Genomic DNA, 27,833 nt, shown 5'->3' with positions numbered 1-27,833 from the left:
GTGTGTGTGTGCGTGTGTGAGAAAGAGAGAGAGAGAGAGAGAGAGAGAGAGAGAGAGAGAGAGAGAGAGAGAGAGAGAGAGAGAGAGAGAGAGAGAGAGAGAGATGGCGTACTACACGTTTGTTCAAATAGTTCTTTTTAGCTTGAATGAATATTGAGATTGAGAATGAGAATGAGCTAAACTCTTCGCAGCTCTTCGTCAATTCGAGATGCTTTGTAAATGACAAACCAGACCAATAATAATCGACTTGAGCTGAACCAAGAAACAAAAAAAAAAAGAAAAGAAAACTTGACAATCTATAAAAAGCATAAATCTCTTAATCCGTATCCCAACCTCGTTAAGCTTTCGTACATTTCTCTCATTAACCTTAAATAATAATATGAACACATACATATATTATGTATTTATGTACGTATTTAATTATTTATTTATTTAGTTAGTTTAGTTGTTTTGCTAGTTGCATTGTGCTGGTATTCACCAACGACATTCTACGCAGTTTCCCTGAACTATTGGAAATATCCGTACGAACGGAACGGTGTTCTTCAGTCACTCACTACGCTAAAATATCTACGTGTGTTCCTCTCCCTCTCCTAACCGACGTTAGTAGTACCGCCGAGCGCGAGAGAGAGGATGTCGCACGCGGAGAGGCTTGAGGGCAGCAGCGAGGCGGACCGGAACAGCAGCATGATGGGTAAGCGCACTAAAATCCCCCATTAGAACAGTTACCTCACTAACCTGATAACTAAATAAATTAATCTACTAGTTTACGGTGTATTTGAAGGGTGTATAGCCCCACCGCCTCTGGTCGGTCTGCTGTTTCCTGGGACTCACAGATCAGTTCATAATGTGTTCCTGGAGTAGGGGGATATTTCATGTCCGTACTAACATGTTTGAGTAGCACTACTACATGTAGTACAACTACAGTACTACTTGTAGTACGGGTTGTTTGAGTTTTTCGGTTTGATTGTGCAGCTTGGTCGATACAAGCTCATCAAGTGTTTCTTTAACTTTGTGCCATAGCAGTGAGTGACTACAGTGTACGCTATCTACGTAGCTAGGTTTAAGTTACGCTATATACGTATCTAGGTTAAAGTAAGGCTAGCCTGTCAACAGGTTGTCCGTCTACGTAGCTAGGTTAACGTTTGGCTAGCCTGCTAGCCTGTCAACAGGTAGTCAGTCTACGTAACTTGGTTAATGTTAGGCTAGCCTGTCAACAGGCAGTCCGTCTACGTATCTAGGTTAAAGTTAGACTAGCCTGCTAGCATGCCAACAGGTAGTCTGTTATGGTTGGTAACGTTTGCCACACTTTACAACGAGATTACATCCAGGTTTGATCCTTGTTCGTTGTGTAGGATGTCCCGTGTGCGTTTATGTATGAATCATCATTACATTGTCATTGACTCCACTAGCCCTAGCTTTATTTCTTGTAATTGTAATAAAATTAAATTGACAATCAACACAACTTATTATCTTTACGCACTGGGCACCTATAGAGTAGATGAAGCAGACACTTTTAATACTAGAGTTTAAGGAATATAGAAGCTTATGGCATTGCAGACCTACACAATTTGCCTGTTAAGCTCTTTAAGACTGTAACTGTGATTAAGGGCCATACTTATCCATGTTACTTGAGTTAAAATTGACGGGAGGGGGTGGTAGTCTATTGAGCAGCAGAGCCAGAGTGCATGTTGAACATAGTGCTGCGTGGTGTGCATGACATTCAAATACCACTGTGAGCGGATGAAACAGCTGATACTAGCTGCACATACTACTACTACTAGTATGTTCATATGTTCATGCGCCTTTTTATTGATATATTTGACTAGTCAAGCTCCCAAACTTATCCAAAATGTCCATTGACTAGCAGCACTAGCTAATATATATTTTCAAAGGTATCTGGTATTAGGCATACTAACATTCTTTCATGATGAAGAATGTTGATTAGTCTGATTTATCTGGGAGCGGTCAGCTTGTCATTAGTTAAAAGTGACGGCGTCTTCTCTATCCCTTTTTGTCTAGTTGTAAAAGGAAGTCTGGTAGAAGTATGCAGATAGACGTCCTTGCAGCCTCTGAATAGGGAGAAACTATCAAATGTTGTGATTCATTTGAGATTGCAATGCCATTTCTAGAGCTCAATTCTTGTTACATTTTGAAGTATCCCATTGATAACGTACAGCTGTATAAAGCTTCCCCCCTCATCATCTCCCCGAGATGAAGAACAGTTCTGATTGTCAAAACGTATATATTTACATTAGTTTAGTTGTGCAGCTTTATTTTCAGATAAACAAGTGAATCACATCTCTGCAATGCTGTGCGACCGATGGAACGTTACGGTACCATCAGTATATTTCTTAGTCAGAAAATACAACTCTTCCAGCCATTTCTGATATTATTAGTACTCTGGCAGTGTAAGATTTGCTCTCTCTTGATTTCACGTGAGGTCAGAAACACTTTGCGGTGGATGAGCCAAAAAGAGGGACTATAGTTGTTCTCAACATGGATCAATGAGTTGATCAATGAGTAGCTCTGCTGTAAGCTATTATTCAAAGTAGTTTGGAGCTTGGAGAAATCATTTCATTTCCTACTGCAGGTTCGCGTTGAATTGAATGAAAGAACCGATTTCATTAATTTTATGAAAGTTTAATGGTAAACCTGGTACCCCATTCAAAGTTATACAACTCTTTGGCTATTCCGCCTCCTGTAGCATTTGATCAACTGTATTTAGTCTATTGGTATACAGGCAGGCTGAACTTGGTGTTTTAGGTGTTCATTTGTTGTACTTTAGCAGCTGGTAGTCGTTCATGGTAATCCCACGAGAAATAGAGGGTGCTTAAGTTAAGATGTTCTGAAAATAAGAATGGTTTTGTGAAACTGCGTTTCTCACAGCCTTGATAAACATCTTGTTCAGCTCTCTGCTGGTTTCACAGCCAATTCCCTCACTGTGACTTTGCTGAACATTCAAGTGATCTGCGATTCGTCACTTGTCTTCAACACAGGAAGTGGTGGGGAGACGGTGTGAGCTTGCTTTAACAGCAACATTTCCAAGAGGCTGTCACATTTCTTGGATTTAGTCTTGTCAAGCAGAGGATGCATACGCCCAGAGGATAATGGTTTCTCGTTGCATCACTGTGTAGAGTGGTCTCTTCACTGAGCTCATTCTGATCGCTTGTCAAAATACTAGACTTGTGTTAATCAAAACTACTCCCACCAACGCAAATGTAAATTTCAGAGGGTATTTTTAAACCAACTTGACTATTACCGATTCAGTATTGCTTGGAATATAAAGCTAGTAAAAGCATACACTCACCAAATCTGGGAAATTGTTGCTTTAGTAAAACAGTAAATCTAAGCTGTTACTCAGTGCACAGACGTGAAGACAATTGGTCCATGTTTACATCTCATTCACGGTATAATCCATCCGACCAACGTACGGGGAACTGAATGACATATACGAAGTTAGGCCCACATATACGAAGCAGGCCCACCTAACGAAGTTAGGGCCTGCCTGACTGTTATTATTACTAGAGCTGTCAGTTAAACGCGTTATTAACGGCGTTAACGCAAACCAATTTTAACGGTGTTAAAAAAATTATCGCGCAATTAACGCAATTATTTTATTTAAAAATATATATATATATTTTTTTTTTCTTTGGCTCAAAACAAAGAAGCAGTAGCCTGACTGCTATGTTCAAATGACATTTGTTCAAAGCAGTCGTTTAATTGCACTATAGGCTCTTTTTTTGTATCGTCCTGTTTTGATCAGTATATGCCAATGTTGTTATCAATAAAAAATCATTTGCACAAGGCAAGCCGATGCACTTCACCATGTTGATAAGAGAATTAAAATGAGAAGAATTATGGGACAAAAAAATCAAGGGATATTTAGCATAGAAAAACAATTTGCGATTAATCGTGAGTTAACTATGACATTAATGCGATTAATCACGATTAAATATTTTAATCGCTTGACAGCTCTAATTATTACAGTCTCTCTTCTGTCTCATATTTGTACTCCAGTGATTTGTTTGGTGGTTAGAATCAGGCTGGACAGCTAGACGGACACCAGATCATTTAATGTATTTTTGACTGTGATTGTAATATTTCCTATAACTTAATGTGCCTTTTGCTTTTTTCCTGCTTCATTCATTCACTCGGATCACCTCCTCTCTGCGTCACCCTTGCGCTGACAACCTTTCCCTTTGAACAGCTGTAAGTATGAATAAACTACGTTCATTACATCGGCAGCAGCTCATTTATTGAGTATCAACTATACAGCATTAACAAAAATATTGTTTCTGTCAATAGGCCTTGTAACATGAGACTAATGACTATTTAGCTGTGCTTACAATTGACAATGTAATCTAATATCCCGCTGCTGTCTGGCGCTGGGTGATGCTTATCTACTTGTGTGTATTGTGAGTCGGTGCTGAAGCTGTTTGTCTTGGTCTTGGTACAGCAACAGAAGAACCTGGAGGGCTATGTGGGCTTCGCCAATCTGCCCAACCAAGTGTACCGGAAGTCGGTGAAGAGAGGCTTTGAGTTCACACTCATGGTTGTGGGTGAGTGACTCCCTCAAACCTCATCTTTACTCCTCCCGTTCCTCCAGCCAAAGTCTTGATGTAGTATGCAGCTGTGTATAAACTTTTGCTGTTGAGTTTTGACCAAATTGCACCAACAACTTGTTGGTTCACTAGTGTAGCGATGGGACACATTTTGGCCAACATATCGCTGCATCTCCTCTGACCAGTGTTCCCATCTGTCCTGGCACACAAATAATGATAGCCATTCCTTCTTTACGCTTCATTCATGTCCCTGGGTGTTGAGTTTCACCGACACAGTGGGCCTGAGAGCCCAGGCAGCTGGCTGCTCCACCACATTAGCGATGGCTTTAGCTCAGCAGCATCCAGCTGCATGCGGCGGTACTGAGGAACCAGGGTTATAACACACATTTACACATTCCACAACAAACTGAAACATCACAGGTTTCCTTAGCCTTTCAACTTCCTCCGTGTCACGCTTGAGAACGGGCCTCAATTTTTTAATGTCTGTGGTTCTGTGAATATCACGCCAAGCTTGAGTCTAGAAATCTAATCATCGTGCAAACGGTTTGGAAATGTTGGAAAATTGACTAAAAGTGCATGAGATTGTCATGGCAAATCCATCTGCAGCTTTGATCACAGAATGCAGTCTTGGATAAAGTGTCCATCTGTGATCTCTTTCTACAGAATGCTGTGATGCTCCAGGCTGACAGTAAGGTTGGCCCTTCTGATGTGGGCCTTGAGCTAGTGTGGGTTCTAGCTGTAGGACATGTAGAGAGACACGTTAACGATAAAGACATTTAGAATACTAGACACTTTAATCAGGCAACTGGGAATACTACGCCCTGTTAACTTTAATGTATACAATGTATATTAACTTATCTCAAATGTTCTCTGCTTGAAGGGATGTTGTAAGCTAATATTGACGAGAACTAATGTTGACATTATCATTCAAACCCCACATGGCCAATGCCATGCTACAATCATGCGGTCACTCAGTCAGTGATTGGTTAATCGAATCATTTGACCAATTGACTAAACGGGTAATATATATATATGAGATGAATATATGTATAATCCAACTATAAAATAATGTTGCATCATATAATTGTAACATCATGTGGATGTTTTGGAAAGCTATAGTCCATGACGCACCAATGAAATGTTGTCTCAAAGTGGATATGGCTTCCCTCCAAAAATAACTTTGAGGGTAAAGGTCATCGTGGAGGAAATGTAACACAATCTGTTATGCTTGGATCGGTTAAAGTAATGCTTAAATTCACAACTATGCTTTGGATATACATCTCTAGGAGACATATTCCTCCATTAAATCCAACAGGGGGGTAATAATAATGGCTATGATGGAGGTATTGAGATGCGTTCCTCAAACGAATAAGTAGCGCATACGATTGTTTGCTATTTCCCTTCGTGACTGCACTAGAAATGGATGACTACGGTAAACATGAACTGCTGTCTCTACAGTCGCTCAGGCTCAACACAGCGTCTGAGGACTGCGTGTTTACTCACATACAGCCTCACATTCCATTCACCCAGCTGCCCTCGGCCGCCTGTCAGGCAGATAGACCCCCCAGCCCAGTGCAGCAGAGAGCTATAGGTAGGCGTAGTAACAAGCCAGGCGTGATGTCACTTCCTGTGCCCTGTCATGACTCCTGGTGCCCATGTTTCCTCCACTGCATTCCTGTCCCTCCTCTCTGTCTGGGATAGCCGTCACGCATGTCCGTCTGCCTCCTCTCACTCGAGCAGTCAGGAAATGCCGTAGCACACGGGTTTTGTGCAAAGCATGTAATTAGAATAGCTGTGTAATTGGCAAACGTCAAGTGCCAGGAGGAGATGAGGCGTTGGGATTGTGCTACTTGCACTCAGAGTTCAGTGGGAAAGCCTTGGTTAATATGAAAGATAGTGCCCCAGTGCCATGCTACCGCCCCTTGCTACCGTCCCATGATGCTACCGTCCCATGATGCTACCGTCCCATGCTACCGTCCCATGATGCTACCGTCCCATGCTACCGTCCCATGCTACCGTCCCATGATGCTACCGTCCCATGCTACCGTCCCATGCAGCACCAACCTTGTGGTGGGAGCAGCAGAAGCTCGTCTAGGGTCCTTGAACTAAATGGTCAAAAATGTCTGCTGTGTAATTCCCCCTTATTTCTTTAAAGAATTTCGCTGCGAAATCACTCCGGACTTCTGGGACAACTAGACTGTCTACGATGTTAACTGCTCTATAAATATACACACGATAAGAGTTTGCATGTATTTTATAAATAGGGTCCTGTATTCCCTTATCCAGATTATTGTCAAATGACCCAGAGCTCCGTGGAAGTCTAATCAATCCCCCGCTGTCGACCCTTTTGGATGTTTACAGTTTCCACGACTGCAGCAACACAACACTTTGACTTTGGCAGTGTTCTGTGAGGGTATGAATCAAACGGCATTCAAGTAGCCCGTCGGATGTCTCTCCCCCACCCCGCCCACTCTCTCCCCCAACCCACCCCCTCTCTCCCCCAACCCACCCCCTCTCTCCCCGCCTCTCTCTCCAAGCCAAGCGTTTCCTCCTTCCCCTCCGCCAGCGCCCCTGCCTGCACTGGGGAAGTTCCTCTGGAAAAAGCCCACATGGTTTATACAGCTGCTGGAAATCTCCTTTAAAGGAAGTATGCGGACCGCCCCGCCAAGCCGCAGTGGGCACGCCGGCGCCCCCCCACCCCCCCCCCCCCTCTCTGGTGGTCTTTGGGCCCCAGCAAGGGCCCGGGCATCCAGGGCCTTCAGGAGGCTCAGTCCCGGGCCCCCAGGGCCTTCAGGTGGCGCAGCCCTAAGGAGGATGAGCCTCCTGAGAGGGAAGGATCCCTGTATCTTCCCCAAGCCGGGCTTTGATTCTAGTTGAACCGTCCATTGTGGAGGTATGAAAACAGCATGACAAACTGTTTGCAGACTCTTTCCCAAACGCTCATCACAACCCATGGTTAGAGAAGCTGTTTTCTGGCTCATAAACCTGCAGAACATTCCCTGTCCCCTCTCAAACGGGCAGCCGTCTGCTCTTGGCCTTCTTAATTCAAGCTGACATCAATTTTAGCCAATGTTTCTCCCCCCCCCCCAGACCATCCTGTCAAATAAAGGGAAAACAACCTTTTGAATTATGTAGTGTAGATCGTGGCTCCTCCACAACAGACCGTCAACATGGTTTGATGTCGGGCCCATTTGAGTTCAATGTGTCTGTACCCTCTTGGGGAAATATTTATGATTGTGGTAGAACATTGAGATGACAGCGTGTTGAGAGAACGGTCCCTTTTGTGCAGCTCTCGTCTCCTCTTTCCATTCCCTTCCCACGTACCGCCGAGCCCAGTGGCTCGATGCCGGCCGTGGAACGTAGCTCAATAATCTCCGCCCGGGAACGGTACCCTGTGCGCTTCAGGGCCCAAACCCTCTTCATTACTTTGACACTGGCTTTATTTCACAGCAACACACAAGCAAACATTTAGTCTTGCAACATGCGGAACGTCAACACGCGGATATCCACCAGGAGTTACTTATGATAGGATCATGAAATTAATCTAATAATTCCCAGCTGCTGTGAAATGAGCGTCTGGTACCAGGAACCTCTTCTGTAGTGCACGGGTCCGACGTGGTATAGGAGGACCCCCCCCCCTGCTGGGGCAGCTGTGGTGTGATGTCACCGGGCAGGGCCGCTTCTCCCTCTCAAAGGTCGGGAGCAGCCCAGTGCAGCGTGCCAGGCAGTGGGCCGCCTCGCCCAGCCACACACTGCTCCCTTTGTTTGGCCCCGGGGTCCTCCCCGCTGGCCCCCCAGGGTCCGCACCGTTGGCCCCGCTCTCTCCACACACCGTGGCAGTCACACTGTTGCGGAGGTGTTAGATTTCAGCCCTAGACACAGGCCACCACCTGGGAGCCATCCCCCCCGTCCCAGTGCATTTCCTTGAGCCGAGAGGGGAGTTTATGGGGGAGGAGGGAATGTCTGGTGACAACATGTCTTGAGGTCAACTCTACAGTTGTTTCTCGTGTATAAGCGTTGCAGTTTTGAATAGCAACCTAACCCTAAAGTCCAAAACGTGCAGTGAGTCATTCTGATTGTCTGGTCTCATTCGGTTCATTGTGTTTCATTGAGGAAGTGTCTGTTTCCACCTTAAGCATATGGATGTAGCTCGATAACTGAGGGCTCATGGGGAAGCATGTTCCCCTCCCTGTGGTTGGCTTGAGTGTTCAGCACGGTGGACTCCCAACAGAAGTACCGTGCACTCCCAACAGAAGTACCGTGCACGTGCACACACAGGGCTGTATCCTTCCAGTGTCTGCTCCCACACTCCCAAAACACCCAAAACCACAGTGATTGAGTCACGGCTAAAGCCTTCCCAATCTAAAGCCTTCCCAATCTCCCCACTTCTCCCTGATTGGATTCCTGAAAATGCAGACACGGAAAAGAATTTGGGGGAGTATAAACCTGTCTTCATCTCATGTTAAAGCTTGTCCGCCTTAAAAAGAAAAAACAAGCTTAAAGAGAAGGAAATGAAATCCCCTTAGTAAAATGTTTGCGTGTCAAACATGCAAAGAATGTGACATGGCGAGCCGTGTCTTTGGAATCTGCCCCAGATACACATCTGGACGTTGTGTTGTATCGTTCCACCTAGGCCCAGAGCCTCCCACTCACGCCTCTCTCTCTCTCTGTGTCTTTGTTCCACCAGGAGAATCCGGCTTGGGGAAATCAACACTGATCAACTCCCTTTTTCTGACAGACCTGTACTCGCCCGAGTACCCTGGCCCCTCCCACAGAATCAAGAAGACTGTCAAGGTAAAGCTCCTCCTCCTCCCACCTCGACCCCTCCTCCTTCCACCTCTCCTATTGTTATGTATCCAGCTGCTTCTTCTGACGGAAAACATTCATTCCTCTGTAAGGATAAATTCTTCATCCCATGGCCATTATGACCTGAGTTTCTCCTCTTGGTTCGTTAGGGAAATGGGGGGAGGAGGGTGTAAGTCTGTGTAATGCTAAAACACAAGCTGTGGACCTGGCATTGGGTTGAGCTCGAGGCCCTTCCCTCTGCTGGCTCCGTGCTGTGTGACTCCTCCTCAGTCCAGACCCAGTGTCAGGGCCCGGGGCTGTTGTAATACAGGTGTGCCCTCTTTCTCTAAGGCAGGTGAGCCTTCAGAATGTTGTAGATGCGTCACGGCCCACTCTGACATCTTGTCTCTTGGCTAGGCTACCCCTCCTAGATGTTACCACCCCTGTTGTAAGACAATGCAAACCAGTTGGTCCACATTTACTGAGCACGCCTCACAATGCAAGAAAGGTTCTTATTGCTGACATCTGTAATGACTGGATAGGAAACGGCAGAACGGATGTTTCAATTCAATTTCAATTCACTGTACAACAAACCCTTGTTGATGACATTCAGGCAGGCTTCAGGGGGATAGTGTAGGTGTTCAGTATCAAGTGCTGCCTCTTACCTGCTCGGCTCTATCATGCTGCTTAGGGAAGTCAGTATCTTCTAGAGGAACTATGATGGTTGTATGAATAATGATCTATTAGAATGTGGAAAGATTCTGCTGACCACAAAGGGAAATCATACCAAAGAGGAGCAATATATCAGAGACATTGTCGCAGAGAAAATCATAGAACTGCTGTTTGTTCAATTTGAAGTCAAATGTTAATAATATAATAATAATAAATGCTAACTGGCTTTCACCAATTAGCCTCAATGAGCATTATTCTGTGTAAGCTCATTTCCATATTTCATATTATGCAGATATTTGTTTTTATTTATTAGTTTTTACGTAACAAATGGATCATTTTCTCTTTAAAGTTGCATGTGTTACCATGCCATACCGCCCATATTAAACTGCTGAGCCATGGCTGATGTCATTGGTGGTGAGCCTGACTGTACTTGTGTAATATCTACTTTTAGGTCCATCTTTCCATCAATAATCAGAAAAAAATATATATTCTCATTATAAGGAAATACAGAATGGACCAAATAGCCGCAGTGAGTTTTAACTTGGGTGCAGTAACATCATGGTATTTTGATCCTAGACCTTCCGCTGTCAGCCAAAAGGAACTGGGTTTGCTTCTTTAATTTCTTATTCAAGCAATTTTCTCCTTTTGAGGGGGGCATCTGACATGACCTGCTGCTGTAGAGGGCCCGTAGGCGTCCTGCTCCGAGGCGTCCCTCCTGGAGAGGGCCCCGTAGGGGTCCTGGTCCGAGGCTTCCCTCCTGGAGAGGGCCCCGTAGGGGTCCTGGTCCGAGGCTTCCCTCCTGGAGAGGGCCCCGTAGGCGTCCTGATCCGAGGCTGCCCTCCTGGAGAGGGCCCCGTAGGGGTCCTGGTCCGAGGCGTCCCTCCTGGAGAGGGCCCCGTAGGGGTCCTGGTCCGAGGCGTCCCTCCTGGAGAGGGCCCCCTAGGGGTCCTGGTCCGAGGCTGCCCTCCTGGAGAGGCCCCGTAGCGGTCTTGGTCCGAGGCGTCCCTCCTGGAGAGGCCCCGTAGCGGCCCTGGTCCGAGGCTGCCCTCCTGGAGAGGCCCCGTAGGGGTCCTGGTCCGAGGCTGCCCTCCTGGAGAGGCCCCGTAGCGGCCCTAGTCTGAGCTCCCTGCAGCAGGGTGACCGGGGCTTCCCTTGGCTTTGCTGCCTGTGATCTGCAGCCTGGCACTCCCTGTGAACTTAATCCCTCTAATCCACCCTACGCCACCACCAATTAGTCCACCTGCCCATTACAGCCCCTCGCTGGCCTTCAGAGGTGAAGTAAGCCGTGGCGTGTGCGAGCCTGCGGCACAGTAGTAGGGGTGTTGGGCCCCCAGTAGGTGGCCTTCCTCCTTCAGCTCCACCACAGTGTGCTCTCACACAGGAGGGCCACTGTTCAGAGCGCTGATGATAAACTGTGCTTGTTAGTTTAAGATCCCGGGCGGTTTGGGCCGAAGGAAAGCTGCTGAACAATGTTTGTTTATCCTACAGAAGAACAAATCGCTGTGAGACAGGGCAGAGAGCTTCTCCCTCCCTCCCTCCCCCCCTCCCTCTCCCTCCCCCCCCCCCCCCCCCCCCCCCCCCCCCCCCTCCCTCCAGGAACCACATACTGATTGCATTTTAAATAGTTGTGGTCCCCATTGGTTTTCCGAGTCATGCCATTGCAATACAATGGAGCACTTTGGGATGTCCTCTGTAACACTTGCCCTTGTTTTGATTCAAAGCCTGCAATAGAAGCGGAGCTTTTTGTTAATCTGGTGTAACATCACTGACAGGTGATGAATCAGATCCCGGCTAGTGGTTCATCTGGGGTAGCATCACTGAAGGTGATGGCTCAGATCTCTGCTGGTTGTTAAACTGGAGTAACATCATTGAAGGTGGTGGCTCAGATCTCTGCTAGTGATTGTTCAGTTGGAACAGACAGCCATGGCCCTTGCCAGAAAAGCTGTGTGTATAATCAGCAGTTTGTGTATAAATTGTTCCGATGCAATTCCCTTTTCAGGAATTTATGGTTGCAGGAATAAAAAGTGGAACGGGATTCTGTTCATTTCCAGTTTAATAAGCACATGCTGTGCAGGCCAGACAGTAATGCTGAAGTGGTCCGCCGATACTAATTGAATCAGTAAACTGATGGTACGCTCATTCTATAGAGCTGAAGCGGGCCATATTGTTCATCCTATTCCCATGAGCTCACTGACTTTGGCCAGCCTGTTGTTGAAACAGACGAGTCTGTGGCTTGGCTCATTCTGTGGTGGAATGCCAAGAGACACTCAAAGGATCCTCACAAAGCGTTGATAGTTGTGGAGCGTTCCATGTTAACTTGTGCCAAACCAGCATTGTTCCAAGTCAAGGCAGTGGGAGTCTGAAAGAAAAGCCTTCTGTATTTGTCTTCAAAGTGGATACCAAACTCTGCCGAAGCCAACATAACAATGCTATACAATGTATGGAAAAAATACTTCACAGTGAAGCAAAACAGATCTTCCTTCCCACTTATTCCCACAAATACTGGCTACATCTACCATGTCCTAAGTGGACATGTTTTCTATTAATATTTTTAAGCAGAAGTGCCGGCTGCGCTAAATAACTTCCCAGCACTGCCTTTTAGCCCCTGCCCTTATTCCTTAACTCCCGTCCGGCCTTTCGCACAGTCCTGAGTCGACCCAAGGTCCTGGATTGAACCCCTGTGGGGTCGGAGTCGTGTCTAGAGCTCCAGGCAGTGTGTGATGAATGCTAGTCTGGCTGCTCAAGGTAGATGGTGGGTAGGCTTTACCTTCTGACCCAGGCCACTGTGTTTGGGTAGGCTTTACCTTCTGACCCAGACCACTGTGTTTGGGTAGGCTTTACCTTCTGACCCAGGCCACTGTGTTTGGGTAGGCTTTACCATCTGACCCAGGCCACTGTGTTTGGGTAGGCTTTACCTTCTGACCCAGGCCATTGTGTTTGGGTAGGCTTTACCTTCTGACCCAGGCCACTGTGTTTGGGTAGGCTTTACCATCTGACCCAGGCCACTGTGTTTGGGTAGGCTTTACCTTCTGACCCAGACCACTGTGTTTGGGTAGGCTTTACCTTCTGACCCAGGCCACTGTGTTTGGGTAGGCTTTACCTTCTGACCCAGGCCACTGTGTTTGGGTAGGCTTTACCTTCTGACCCAGACCACTGTGTTTGGGTAGGCTTTACCTTCTGACCCAGGCCACTGTGTTTGGGTAGGCTTTACCTTCTGTCCCAGACCACTGTGTTTGGGTAGGCTATACCTTCTGACCCAGGCCACTGTGTTTGGGTAGGCTTTACCATCTGACCCAGGCCACTGTGTTTGGGTAGGCTTTACCTTCTGACCCAGACCACTGTGTGTTTGGGTAGGCTTTACCTTCTGACCCAGGCCACTGTGTGTTTGGGTAGGCTTTACCTTCTGACCCAGACCACTGTGTGTTTGGGTAGGCTATACCTTCTGACCCAGGCTAGTGTGTGCAGGTTTGTTTCTGAAGTAGGGGGCGGGGCTAAAGTTGGGGCAATACCGTCCTAGCCAATGCAAATCTAGCAATCGTTCGAGCACACTGATTGGTTCTCTGGGAACATAACAATGTTGAAGGGTTTCTGTTTGTCCTTTTTATTATAATGATTTAAAGAGATACATAGTGACATGTTTTAATCTGTGTGTAATGGCCAAATTCAACTGGTTTGTTTGATTCCAGATTCCTCTTTCAGCTTCCAGAAGGAGAGTTGGTTGGCTAGCATTTGCTTTCCAGTAGCCGGTGTTACAGTAGCCTAGCCCCTCCTCGTGCGAGGGAGTACTTTGATTTACTCTTCAAACATTGCCCATTTGTAGAGAGAATAGTCTCTTATTCAAAATAAATGACAGTAATAATCCCACACGGTGGTAGTCAGTCAAGCATGGTGATGTTACCCCACTATCCTGGAACCTGTGATTAGACCGGGGATGCTGACCGGTGACCCTCGGCGACCCCCCTATCTCCTTAATCCCCCATATCATGTGTGAGTCCCCTCCAGGAAGGTAGATAACCTGCTAATGAAGTGGCCTTTTAAACGTGGAGTCCTCCATTGTGATAACCTGACGCCCACGCAGGCCTACTTAAACAGGAGTGGTGCTGTGAACACACTGGCAGCAGTGCTTCTAAAGGAGTCGTGTGTTTTCAGCTGCTGCGCCAAAGTATCCATAATGTCCACACACAACACCGGAACCAGATCCCGAGCTTATTTCAATGTAGGAATGCCCTCAGCGATTATGGGCTTTTCCTGTCCTGCGACCAGTAGTGCCTTATAGCTGGCTCTCTACTCTTCCTTTGTGGGAGCAGGCGCTGCAGGTTGCTATAACAGGAGAGACGGGTCCGGCTGTCCTGATATGAAGGATGGGTTGAAGGTAGATAAGGGCTTTAATAAGACGCTGTCTCCCTCCTGTTATTGTACCACCTTTCTCACTACAGTGGCGGTTAGCTTGGATGCATTGATATTTCTACATCAAAAGAAATGTATAAACAATGATAGTAATTTGTATTTTTCCCGTCAAAGTAAAACCATTTGCTTATGTAAATATTGCCAGCTCTGTGCAATATACACAACCACATACCGTTGAATGGGATGGAGAACACTCGAGTCACTGGTTTCCATGACAACCGAAGGGCGCTGTTTAAATTACGGTTAACGGCTCAATGTGATAAAATTCAGTGTGTGTGTGTGTGTGCACTACAAGCTATGATAATGTGGTCATCTGGGTCTTCCTCAGCCTCCCATTATGGCTTTTGAAATGGCCTCTTAATGTGTCTCCCGTCGGAGACACTCCAAATGTCTCACGGTGGTCCTGACCCTACAATGTGCTGGTTAAGCTGCTGTGGGCCTGGCACTCACACAGTCCCTCTCTGTCTCTGGGAAACACACACACTGGGGCTCAGCGGTCCATGCCACACACGGGGACACCTCGGCTCAATGCTGTGGTTGTTCACACCTCACATATACATCCCATTGTTTGTTCTTCTGGGTGAACAGCATGAATGAGTGTACACTGCTATTGGCAAGAGAGCAGTTTTACATGGGCCGACGGCGTGTTGTGATTGGCTGGGAATAATCTGTTGGATTGAGCTGTTGCATGTTTCCACGTAATGAGAGCCCTGTGTGTCACAGGGTTTCGCTCTCCTCAAGGTGGAGATGGAAAACGCTCCAGCGCGGGCGGGGGTTCTGCTGCTGGAGTCAAGACGTCGATGCTTGTTCGGGTCTCTCTGTGCGTTGCGTCTCTCTGGTCTCTCGGGTCTCTCTGTGCGTTGCATTACAGGAATTCTACCCAGAATTCATGTCATTCTTCTCAGAGATCTATGTTGTCGTTTGTCTATAGACAGACTCCCTGGGAAATGTCTATACCATGTCTCTTTCTTAGCTATATCTATAGAGCTGTCATTGGGTCGTCAACACAATAACTGAATTGAATGTAAACTTGGAGAAGTAGGTGTTGGGTCTCGCGCTCCAAAACGACCCGATAGCAGGAATTGTAGGAACAGATGTCTCAAAAACGGTTCTAAACAGTTCTACCCAATGGAAACACTTGTTCTTGCCAACATTACCGGTGATGATCCCGGTACTGTAACGAGTTGGTGTCTGGGCCAAATGGACCGTGTGGAACTGATGGAACAAGGGGAAAATAAAATAAGGAGGATGATACTGTTCCTCCACTGCTGACACGGTCCTTCCTCCCCCCCCCCCCTCCTTGCATGGCTCCAGGTGGAGCAGTCCAAGGTCCTGGTGAAGGAGGGCGGGGTCCAGCTGCTGCTCACCATCGTGGACACCCCCGGCTTCGGGGACGCCGTGGACAACAGTGACTGGTAAGGCTGGCCGCCGCGGCCGAGTGCTGTGAGACACCCTTTGGGTGCAGTGAGACAGGCAGTAGTTATTATTAGATTTGTAGTGAAGTAGAACCATGACCGGTGCCTGCAGTGCCGCTTTGTTCTGGCCTTGCCCTGATGTGAAGAGGGCAGTGTCTTGTTGGGTTCATGTCGTGGACAGTGTGGTTTCCCTCTCGGTGGATACATCTTGTTATCAATCGTTCTATTAAATGGTAGAGGGCTCTACAGTTGATCGCAGCGGGGTACAGCTTCCATGAAGGGACATCCTTCCTGGCGGCGTCTGATCTACTCCTGTCTTGTCCCCCTCTCAGCTGGCAGCCGGTCATCGACCACATTGACAACAAGTTTGAGGACTACCTGAACTCCGAGTCGCGGGTGAACAGACGCCTGATGCCCGACAACAGAGTGCACTGCTGTCTCTACTTCATCGCCCCCTCCGGACACGGGTAGGTGGCCCTCTCCGATGGATGAAGGCTTTGGTTGTCCACCATTACATGAGCTACTAACATTAGCAGAGCCAATGCAGGGGGGGACAAAACGTTGAACCAAACCATTAGAAACTCCATCACAGTAGAGGCAATGACATCCGACAAACAACCATTGGTTCTCATACTAACTAATGTGTACTAATGCGACCTTCCTCGTGTATAAAGTACAATAGGGTCTGAGTATATGAAGCGTCTCCACAGCAGCCTGTTCTGTAGAGGTAGACAGGCTGCTGATGGAGAGTAGAGGGCATCTCTCTCTGCTAGCTTGGCCACCTTCTGGCAGTACTAACATTGGTCTGAGCCCGCTGACCTGGAGAGCCCCTCTCTGACCACACACACGCTCACACCTGGCCTCTGTGACTGTGTGGTCTCCCCTGCTCAACACGCACACAAACGGTCCAGCAGCTGCGTTGTGTGGTTCCTCACGTTGGCCCTGGTCAGCCACACGCCTCAGGGTGGTGTAGCCTCCAGTGGTTCTGTGTTAGGGCCTACTCTCTGTTCGCTGTGGGCTAACGCAGGGCCTGATTGGATAACGGAAGGCATTTACGACGCAGAGCAAATTTTATAATTATTCCTAATTGAATAACATAAATTCCTTGCTTATTTTTCTTTCCTCTGAGGGGTGGGCGGGGAAGGATGCAATGAGGGTTAGTTCAGGTAAATCAGTGGTAACACTGCTCTGAATGAATGCCCTGAATGTAAACCGCCAGCAGCATAAATCCAGGAGAGACGGTGACCTTGGTTTAGTCACCCAGCGGGTTCTTATCCTTTATAACCTAACATTGTTCTAATGTTACGCTTGGGTTCAAATGTTAAGCTAATAAAACCGCCCTTCCCCCCCCCACACGCACTGCTTGTCCCCAGGCTGAAGCCCCTGGACATCGAGTTCATGAAGCGGTTACACGAGAAAGTCAACATCATCCCCCTCATCGCCAAGGCCGACACCATGACGCCCGAGGAGGGCCAGCAGTTCAAGAAGCAGGTGTGTTGCTATGTCTTCCAGCAACGTTGTTTCTGGATCCTCTTTTGTGTGTGTGTGTGTGTGTGTGTGTGTGTGTGTGTGTGTGTGTGTGTGTGTGTGTGTGTGTGTGTGTGTGTGTGTGTGTGTGTGTGTGTGTGTGTGTGTGTGTGTGTGTGTGTGTGTCTCCCCTTCCTGGGTGTGTGTGTGCGCCTCCCTTTCCTGGGTGTATCGACTGGCCTCAGTTGGACTATTGACACGCGGTATTGATTGACAGCCAGTCCTCCAGGGCTGGGCTATATGTATTGGCACATTCGGCCGTGCTCAGTCAAACCACGGCGCGTTGAGTTGCGTTTCCATTACCGTTTTAATCTCTGTTGAGTTGTGGTGGTTTGGGTCTGTGAGGCGAGTCCAGTCTGCTGGACGGATTGGGAGACCATTTCCCCTGCAAAGAGCAAGAAGAATGGCAAGACCTTTGTCTGCTGACGAAACACAAGCTTCTGTGAGGAGCGAGCAGACAGGCACTGAGAGATGATCGTGGAAATCTGACAGTACAAGAAGTGGTTGACACCAAGACTTATGATAGTAGTAAGAGTAATCATAGTAACAATATAATGATACTAACCAGTGGTTAACCATCATCAGTTAAAGACACCTTCATCAATCTGTTAATAGAGAATATAACCCCAGCCGCGCCAACTCGGACGTCGTCAATACAAGAGGGCATGACCCTACTCAGAGGACCTATCATGACCCTACTCAGAGGACCTATCATGACCCTACTAAGAGGACCTATCATGACCCTACTCAGAGGACCTATCATGACCCTACTCAGAGGACCTATCATGACCCTACTCAGAGGACCTATCATGACCCTACTCAGAGGACCTATCATGACCCTACTCAGAGGACCTATCATGACCCTACTCAGAGGACCCTGTCCTACTAAGAGGACCTATCATGACCCTACTCAGAGGACCCTGTCCTACTAAGAGGACCTATCATGACCCTACTCAGAGGACCTATCATGACCCTACTCAGAGGACCCTATCATGATCCTACAAAGTGGACCCTGTCCTACTAAGAAGACTTATCATGAGCCAACTAAGAGGACCCTGTCTTACTCAGTGGGCCCTTTCATGAGCCTACTCAGAAGGCCCCATCATGAGCCTACTCAGAGGGCATTTAACATGAATCTCACGTTTTAAATTGAATTGAAATGCATGGAAAATCATCTTCTGACGGTTTTGTTGGGTTGTATGCTTTCAACATGAATCATTTTGTTGTTGGAGTAGTTCTGTGATTAACAGAGCCCTTAATCTATTGAGTTGACATAATGCAGTTAGGATGTGTCTACTACAGCCAGCCCAGAGTGAATAGAGGCCTGCTTCATTCAGACGTCGCCGCCTGCGTCGGTAGCTAAAGACCCCGCTTGTCATCTGCAGATCATGCGGGAGATCCAGGAGCACAAAATCAGGATCTACGAGTTCCCCGAGACGGACGACGAGGAGGAGATCAAGCTGGTGAAGAAGATCAAGGTTGGTTGTGCTGGCAGTCCCCCGTCCGCCCCCTAGGGGCATCTGTGGGAACGTGTGTGTGGGCTGGCTCTGACACGGGGGGGGGGGGGGGGGCCTCGCCCACACATATCGACCCACTTGTAGACGGGATGTAGGGCAGTGCATTCCACTGCTGCCGTGGGCCCACCGTGCCCCCACACACTCTTGCATAAGGCCGTTCCGCACCTGGGCTGGTCCATTTAGTGGTCATCTCAAACTCTTGCACACATTTAGTTCACACAACCGAAAGCTTCTAATTGTGTCAACACGTACACACGGCTACATGCACACATTTGCATATGTGCGTCATGTTTGTTTGCATGCTGGCCAGTGCTGTTCCAGTTTTGCGTTGTGTATCCGTTGTGGTTCAGCTGTTTAACACCCTCCCCCCCTCCCTCCCTCGGCCCCGCAGGAGCGCCTGCCCCTGGCGGTGGTCGGCAGCAACACGATAATCGAGGTCAACGGGAAGCGTGTGCGGGGACGGCAGTACCCCTGGGGCGTGGCCGAAGGTGAGAGGCCATCGATCGATTCCTAAAGTGGACCAAAGGCTTCTCTTTTTGGCCCAGTCTATATCGCCCGTTGATTTTGCTCCATTTAGCTAAATCCATAGTGCTGTCTGTTTAGCCAACTCTACATTGTTCTGTTATAGCAACTGTTCTACTTAACTGTTTTGCACCCTGTTTGCCAATCCTACGTCTCTGTTTTACCATCTCTACAATTCTCTATTTTGCCCAAAGTCTGTTGATCTGTCAGCCGACCTGTGTGACTGTTTAAAGGCTGTTAAAGCGTCAGGTTCTGCTGGGCTGTTCCCTAGGCCTCAGGCCCCCCTAGTGCTGGGCTGTTCCCTAGGCCTCAGGCCCCCCTAGTGCTGGGCTGTTCCCTAGGCCTCAGGCCCCCCTAGTGCTGGGCTGTTCCCTAGGCCTCAGGCCCCCCTAGTGCTGGGCTGTTCCCTAGGCCTCAGGCCCCCCTAGTGCTGGGCTGTTCCCTCGGCTTCAGGTCCCCCTAGTGCTGAGCTGTTCTCTAGGCTTCAGGGGGTCGCGGGCTGTAGAGGGCTGACACATCTGTCACAGAGACGCCAACCGTTCCAGATGTGAAGGGCTATTACAATTTTTGCTGTGCTCCAGTGAGCTGAATCCGACATGTGAACGCTATTTGTTATCTGATCTGAACTCAATGCTATGCTTGGCGTAGCGCGCGTTCTTGTCTGAGCAGAACCGCCTGCTAAGCACTCGCTACCTCCCTTCCCTCTGCATCATGGCCATAGAACTTCTGTACCTCCAACTACCACATCCACCGTATCACTCAACACGGTACGAAGCAAACAACGAACCACTACGTGAATAATGCAAACATCAAGACGCTGTGATACGTGTTCACACGCTGCCTCTCAGCACACAGGATGTGAGAGTAGATGGTTGGTTTGGCCCAGGAAGCCGCGTCAAGGCCCGATACACGGGCTCAGATTTACACGACCGATATGTATTGAATTAAGGGCACCGCATCAAGGCGTGACTCAGAAGAAACGCTCTGTAACTAATCTAGACCCAGCCACCAGAGCAGCTCTCAGAGGACGGCCTGTTTGGGATTACAGAGGGAGTGGGAGGTGGAGCTGCACCATGATGAGCGCGTGGATGAGCCATAGGGGGCTTCCTAACCACAAGAGGGAGTAACTAAGGAGAACGACTCTGTGGGACTGGCTGTCACCGTGTATCTTTACCTCTGGAAGGTGACGCTCATTTACAAGTAGAACAGGATATTTCTGTGCTACGAAACCCGAGGACGAATGCGATTCAACCCCCTTTTTTTTAAGGATTTAAGGATTGGTTCACACAAAAGCGACTCAACACATGTACTGGTACGAGCCAGCTGTGTGGACAGGAAGCGTAGAGGATTCAGGAGATGTCGAGGAAGTTAGGGTGACCTTTTGATTCTCAACCGTTTCTGCAGATAGTGTGGGCTGTGAGCGTTGTTTACTGGGGACACCCGGCAGTTTGTTCCTCCTCTACGGCACGTAGCCTCCAGCCCTTCCAGGAGTGGGCTAGTACAGCCAATGCAGGGCGGACGAGGGGAAGCGCTGTAACTCATTGAGCTCGTCCTTGTCTAGCTGTCACACCTAGTGGTTGGTGACATCAGTGGCTGAGCAGGACACTCTGCCCCCCAGTGGAAGATCGGTGGTATTGCAGCTGCCTGGGGAACTCTCACCACCAGCATTTTTTCCCGCCCTTGTGGGGAGCGACTATTTCAACACCAAAAACATTGTTTGGCCCCATGACAGCACAAGAGTGGCGCAGGGGTGGGAGAGAGGCCAAGGCGCTCTGAAAGCTATGCAAGCCACAACAGTCTTTGTTTGTGGGGCTTTCTGTGTGGGAGTTCTGTAAACGTGTTGTGTGAGAGGAAGTGACAGAGGCCCTCTGCTGACGGTCTTCTGTACTGCAGCCGTCCAACTGACTCCTGTTTCCTTAATGAGCAACAATTGCCTCGTGTGGGCAGTTTGACTGAACCGAGGTCTACTTGATCAAACGCACGACTACGGACCGGTTGTTGGACGAAGAAATTGGTTTGGCAGAAATGAACAGTGTGAGAATGATAAGGGGTCTCTTTGTAACCCTGCAATTGTTAACCCTAAAAAAAGCATATAATGGGATATTTAAAACGGTGAGGGCGTAAGGTAGGGTGGAATCCAACTGAGGGTGTTCCCGGACCGGGGAAGGACTTCCTGTGAAGGCTTCAGGGGTGAACGGGGAAGAGGGTGGAGACACGGCAGGCAGCACACACACCAGGTCGCTCTTCTATAGGGTCCCTCTTCATTGTCCTGGTTAATGCCAGGGCTCCTCGTCTGGGCCCTCCCGATGCCTGCTCCCCCGGGGCCCCGTGCTGCTCTCTGTGTGAGACCTCCTCTCTGTGTGAGACCTCCTCTAACCCCTCCCCCTCTCTGCCCCTGCCTCAGTGGAGAACGGGGAGCACTGTGACTTCACCATCCTCCGGAACATGCTCATCAGGTACGCCCGCACCTTACAGCCAAAGCATACGCCGCCTTCTGCCAAGGCCTTCCCTCGCTGCCTGGGGACCATGGCGTTCACGTCGGCTCCCGTTAAAGGGGAACCACCGCACAGCACTTGACACAATTCATCGAATGATCTTGATTGGCCGAAATCGGCGGCATGACCAATGAACCAATTGCATAATCAGGGATTCAGCCCTGCGTTTAAGTTGTCAGATTCTCAGCAGCCGCCTGTTTCCAGAACCCACATGCAGGACCTGAAGGACGTGACCAACAACGTCCACTACGAGAACTACCGCAGCCGCAAGCTGGCAGCCGTCACCTACAACGGCGTGGACAACAACAGGAACAAGGGCCAGCTCACCAAGTAGGTCCTCACCGCACACCTCTCCAGAGGAGCGCTGCTCTGGGTCTGGGGGTCAGGGCCACACAGAGACCTCACTCCAGAGGCTCTCAGTCCAGGGGCTCTCAGACCTCATCCTCTCTGCGTTTCTCCACCACTGATGATTGCATGTTGCATTCAGGCACCTGTGATTGCCACCCAAGATGGAATTCCCAAACCAATTTGGGAGGAGATGATTGGTCAGGGATCAGCCAGGGGCCGGTTTCCTACAGAGGCAGGCACAGGAAACTCAAATAAATACATTTTACAGAGGTCCAATTCTCATAGCTGAAAGTTGGCTGAGACCTTCCTGTCAAACTAGACTCTATTATTGTTATTTGGAGACGGATGCCCATAGGACAATGTTTCTATCATTTGAAAGAAAATAGCTGTTTGTTTTCAACCATTGGAAGCTTAAATCAAAGCCCACCATAGCCTCAGTGTCCAAGGCCCTCCACTGTCATGAGAGGTACTTAGTGTTCAATTGTCCACCGCAGCTTAACACACCTTAACAGCACCTTAACACACCTTAACAGCACCTTAACACACCTTAACACACCTTAACAGCACCTTAACAGTACCTTAACACACCTTAACACACCTTAACAATACCAAAGGCTGGAGCACCCGTGTAACTCTATGACCAGCTCCTGCTGACATGCTGAGCTGTCTTCACGCATGGGGCCGTTTGCAGCATGACGAGAGCCTGTGTGTTTTTCTGTTTCTGTTTCTGATCTCTAGAAACCAGACAGATGACGGCATGTAAGTTTGTTTTGGGTTCATGTTTTTATCTTGCTTTCTCTTGGCCGGTTTCCCAGAGCTATGCCCCCTACACCTTCTCCCTGCCCCCCCCCCCCCCTTCCTCTCACGTCCCAACCCGTCTACTCCAAGCCTCTGAAAGAGCTTCTGACCTTCTCAATGAAACATTTGTTCAAATTGAGGAGATGGCTGTTTTTAAATGTGTCGATTTTAAAGGAACTGCATTTCTCTTATTTCTCTGTGCATCCTAGCAGCTATTCTCACCGCCCCGTTGGTGGTCTATCCTCTCCTCCTGAGCCCGCTGGGGTCTTCCACACCTTGTGTCTTTCCTAGACCTGCTCCTGCGGCCTTAGACCTGCCCTAGTGCACAGTGCCTAGTGTCAGAAGCTTAATGCACCTGGTGTTCTGACTCATGTTGAACAGTGGCTCTCCTGGTTCACAAAGTGAAAGTCCTCCCATGTTCCTTTGCTGTCTCTGTATGTGGTGCGTTACTGTGCCACTGGGTCGTTGCTAACCGTCCATTCTGACAAGCAGCTCAGAAACCCAGGGAGGACTTTTAGCTTGTGGTACGGGCTCTTCCCGACGTCGATATGAATGCTCCTCTCTCCTGCGTGTCCCCAGGAGTCCTCTGGCCCAGATGGAGGAGGAGAGGAGGGAGCACGTCTCCAAGATGAAGAAGATGGAGATGGAAATGGAACAGGTGTTCGAGATGAAGGTCAAGGAGAAGATCCAGAAGCTCAAAGACTCCGAGGCTGAGGTGCGCTTGATATACCATCAGTGGGGGGAGGAGGAGGGATTGAATCAATTTTAAATCACTCTAATGCAAACTCTGACTGAGCTGCTGTTGGTATTATTCGAGAGTTGGAAAGAGACTAGAGCAGAACTCGAATGTGCCGTTCTCTCTCTCTTCCTCTCCATGTTGAGGGAGGAAGTCAGTGTTGCACTTCAAGCACCTGTGATTGACAGGCAGGATGGATTCCCTAAACAAATCGAGTCCAATCAGATGTCCTTATTAGTCTGGAATTAACCAGGATTAGTCTCACACAGACGCAGGCGTGCGGTCAACCAGAACAGATCTTTTCAGAACATTTCACTCACTTATAGCGGAGCAAGTATCACTCAAATGATGGCGCTTAACTCCTGCCTACTGCCCCTTTTTAAAACGTGAAGCCCTTTGAGCTGAGCCTGCCGAGCCTCCTGATCACCTGACCTTCTGTTTCGCCACACTGATCAGTTTCCTGAAATGCCCATGTACTCAGGGACTGCGTCGTAATTGAAGGAAATGCAGGCAGACGCTGGCTAAATAGTGTTGACGTTAGCGTGAGTTATCTCAGTCACGCTCAAGTAAGCATGGCATGGAGTCAACTCAGCCCAACAGGATGTGAGCTCTCGTGATCAGGATGCTCTCCAGGCTGCTATTTCATGCATGAAGGTCGCTGTGTCAATAAAGTTATGGATGATCACTAGAAGGTGCTAACGGTTAGCATGCGGTCCCGGTGCAGCTCCAGCGGCGCCACGAGCAGATGAAGAGGAACCTGGAGGCGCAGCACAGGGAGCTGGAGGAGAAGAGGCGCCAGCACGAGGACGAGAAGGCCCAGTGGGAGGCCCAGCAGAGGCAGCTGGAGCAGCAGAAGCTGGAGGCCTCCAGGTAACCCGCTCACAGAGCCACCCTGCACACTGCACTCATTCTGGGGGCTGCTGCCCTCTTAAGGGAGAGGTGATGAATCACCAGGGGCCGTGAGGAGGAATCTTACACTGGACTCGACTTAAACTGGGGTTTGTTATTGTTTGGTCAGCTTTCCTAAGCCTAAACCAAATCAATAGGCTGAATCTCATTTTGATACAACATGAAATTTTCTTCTTTAGATGAGTTCAGACCGGATGTGTTGACACCAGATGTGTTCAGACCGGATGTGTTGACACCAGATGTGTTCAGACCGGATGTGTTGACACCAGATGTGTTCAGACCGGATGTGTTCAGACTCGATTATTTTGAGATAGATTCAACTAGGGATGGGTCAGAATATTAGATTATTCGTCCCGAGGGTCAAAGCCGATTATTTTTTTACATTTGGACCGTTTACCTTTTTTCCCATTAAAATAAACAAAAGTTAACGGACAGAACTAATATTGGTTCTCTAGCACTATTCGTTTTCTTTATTATTCATGTACAGAAATACAATGTACACAATACACAAGCATAAGTAAGGGATAATGCCCGACGAGGTGTCCATGATCAGGGATTAATGGACGACGAGGAGGCCTGCCTCCGTGTCCACGGTTGCCTCCGTGAAGTCCATTAATTCTTGATAATGATCAACTCGGAGGGCATTATCCCGCTTATACCACGGTCACTTGCCAAAGAAAATAAATGAAGACCATTTGTTTATATTTTCATGCGTTTTACAATCCAAATATAACGTTTTTCACAAGCCATGACTTTGTTTCCCTGGTGACGCCTGAGGGTTTGACTAATACCTGGAACAATCATTACCCTCCCATAAGGCTCCTTTGCAACGGAAACGTTGTTCACTCCTCCAGTAAATAGGACAGGCCTAAACTACAAGATGGCAATGGGAGGTATTCTAGTCCGCTCAGCTGTGAGCCATAGAGCTAACGTTATGCATTGTACATCTTTATAATTTGAAATTCGTCCCAGCCTTTATACCACAGATAATCTAGGGTCTATAGCATATAACCGCGTTTTCCATAATTTACCAGCTCTCGTTTTGAAGGCTGATCAGACAATTTGACTGGAACTACTTAGCGGGTAGTTGTTTTTTTGCGTTTAAGAGATTCACATCCCTAGATTCAACATGGCGATGCCATTGCGTGGTCGGGGTGATGGGTGCGGGGTGATGGGTGATAAGTGATGGGTGGGGTTTCCATGGTCAGGGGGTGTTCCTGAACCCTGGTCTTCCTGATCCTTTGCAGGACCTTGGAGAAGAACAAAAAAAAGAAGATATTTTAATTCACGGCGGGACGGCCTCCCGGGTTCCATCACCCTTCCATCGCCCTGTCCAACGACCCCAGCGTCTGACCTGCAGCAGCACGCCACGGAGCGACGAGCCAAAGACAGCGGGCTGGGGGCGGAGCCCAGACCTGCAGACCTCAAAGCCACCCTGCTCCCCTCCTCTCCCTTCAGGATCCAAAGAAACTCTTCGCCAGATATTCAGAGACTGCTGCGAGAGAGTTGTACAATCGTTCTACCGCCTCGGCTCATTAGAGCTGTGTCGTCTGTTTTTTAAATGCCAAATGTCAAAAGACAAAGAGAAAGTTATAGAGCTTTCTTCACTTTATAGCCCACCAGTGACCGCAGTGGACTTCCTACCCTCAGGCATTGTTTTTTAATGTTTTTTTACCTTTTTACCTTTGACTCAGTTACATCGCTATCCTTCTTCCCCAGCCAAGATATTATTCTCTTCCTTGACTTCCATTTAAATTATATAACCTTGGACATCGGTGTTTAACTCCAGGTCCTCTGATGTCTTCATACTTCTGTGCAATCCTTTTTTCTTTCTTTATATACTGTAGCTCTCCAAATGTTAACCCCCTGCTCCGTTTCACAATACCCATCACTGTCCTTCCTGTATCTCCTGATGTGCTGAGTGTAAATAAAGAAGTGGGTCAGAAGCGAGAACGAAGACCAGCGATATCAATCAGCGCTCATGTTTAAACCCTTCTGGGGTGGGTCTTGGAACCCCTGCGCCGAGGCCTGGGTAACCCCTGCCTTGAAGCCTTGGTAACCCTGCGCTGAGGCCTGGGTAACCCCTGCGCTGAGGCCTGGGTAACCCTGTGTTGAGGCCTGGGTAACCCCTGCGCTGAAGCCTGGGTAATCCTGCCTTGAGGCAGGATTACCATGCCGCAATGAAGGCGTGGGAATCCCTGCCTCGTCTTCATCAAACTAGTATTTTCGCTGCTGTCAGTTAACTCCTTTTTATTGAACCGTCTTTTTTGCTAAGTTTTTATTCTACAGTCACAGAAATAAAACTGATGCGGGAGATAAAAAGTTTGACCTATATTCTTGAGTCAAACTTCTAACGCCCAGCAGAGGGCGACATCACACAGCCTTTATCAACAAGGTGACGCTACATTGGATGCGCTTCATTAGTTACGCTAGTTACTTGTGTTATGAACACCCTCCAAAACCATCTCACAATAATGGGTTTGTTGATTCAGGTTATTAATGATAAAAATGGAAGGAAGGAAGTGCGGGGTCAACCTCGAGATGTGGGTCATGGTGTCCCAGAAGAAATGCTCGACGGCTGCCTTCTCGGTAAACGAACGCACCTGCCCAGTAGGCACAGCTTAGGCACCCTCTGAACTTTAAACCGCGGTCTTTCGCAGGTGATAGCACAGCCAGCATTTGTGCAGAGTGCATTATGCCATCATGTTTTTCACTGTAGCGTAATCACCCCCAACCTTTCGCCCACTTCTGGGCTCTTTCAACAGCAGACACAAAAAACGAAATAAATGCATGGAAGGTCACTGAAAGCTTGAAAGCTTTGTCTCTAGCTCTGCTGACACCGAAGGCGGGTTGTGCAAAATATAACATACCGTGTATGGGTGTAGACATAGATTGGCCTGTGTGTGTGTGTGTGTGTGTGTGTGTGTGTGTGTGTGTGTGTGTGTGTGTGTGTGTGTGTGTGTGTGTGTGTGGTCCAAAATTAACAATTAACAGCCAATGATCGATAGATGAAGGTAAAATAATTATATTATTGACACTTTTGCCTGGCTGGTATATTTTTCCAAAATCAAATTGTATTGATATTTAGTGAGCATGTGAGGCCCTGGGTTGAGTTAGTGGTTCTCCTCCTCCCTCTGAGG

The 27,833-nt window shown here is 48.3% G+C and overlaps 1 protein-coding gene across 2 annotated transcripts; it reads left to right on the top strand.

The window, feature by feature from the left end:
- The first annotated feature begins 604 nt into the window (after nucleotides 1-604).
- Nucleotides 605-27,515, top strand: LOC130375419 (septin-7). 2 transcript variants are annotated; one of them, XM_056582326.1, is made up of 14 exons: nucleotides 605-4,209; nucleotides 4,457-4,559; nucleotides 9,250-9,356; nucleotides 15,741-15,841; nucleotides 16,174-16,308; nucleotides 17,215-17,332; nucleotides 18,754-18,846; nucleotides 19,277-19,373; nucleotides 21,812-21,863; nucleotides 22,107-22,232; nucleotides 22,989-23,009; nucleotides 23,628-23,763; nucleotides 24,509-24,654; nucleotides 25,941-27,515. In XM_056582326.1, the coding sequence occupies exons 2-14, from the start codon at nucleotides 4,550-4,552 to the stop codon at nucleotides 25,975-25,977; spliced, it is 1,179 nt and encodes a 392-aa protein (XP_056438301.1). In that variant the 5' UTR covers nucleotides 605-4,209; nucleotides 4,457-4,549; the 3' UTR covers nucleotides 25,978-27,515. The 2 variants fall into 2 exon arrangements, with proteins under 2 accessions (XP_056438301.1, XP_056438302.1); XM_056582327.1 differs by lacking the exon at nucleotides 22,989-23,009.
- Nucleotides 27,516-27,833: the final 318 nt, after the last annotated feature.

Source organism: Gadus chalcogrammus, chromosome 22, assembly GCF_026213295.1.
Source record: "Gadus chalcogrammus isolate NIFS_2021 chromosome 22, NIFS_Gcha_1.0, whole genome shotgun sequence".
NCBI lineage: Eukaryota > Metazoa > Chordata > Actinopteri > Gadiformes > Gadidae > Gadus > Gadus chalcogrammus.
Note: the sequence above shows the minus strand (reverse complement) of the source record. Positions and strands in the feature narration are given on the sequence as shown.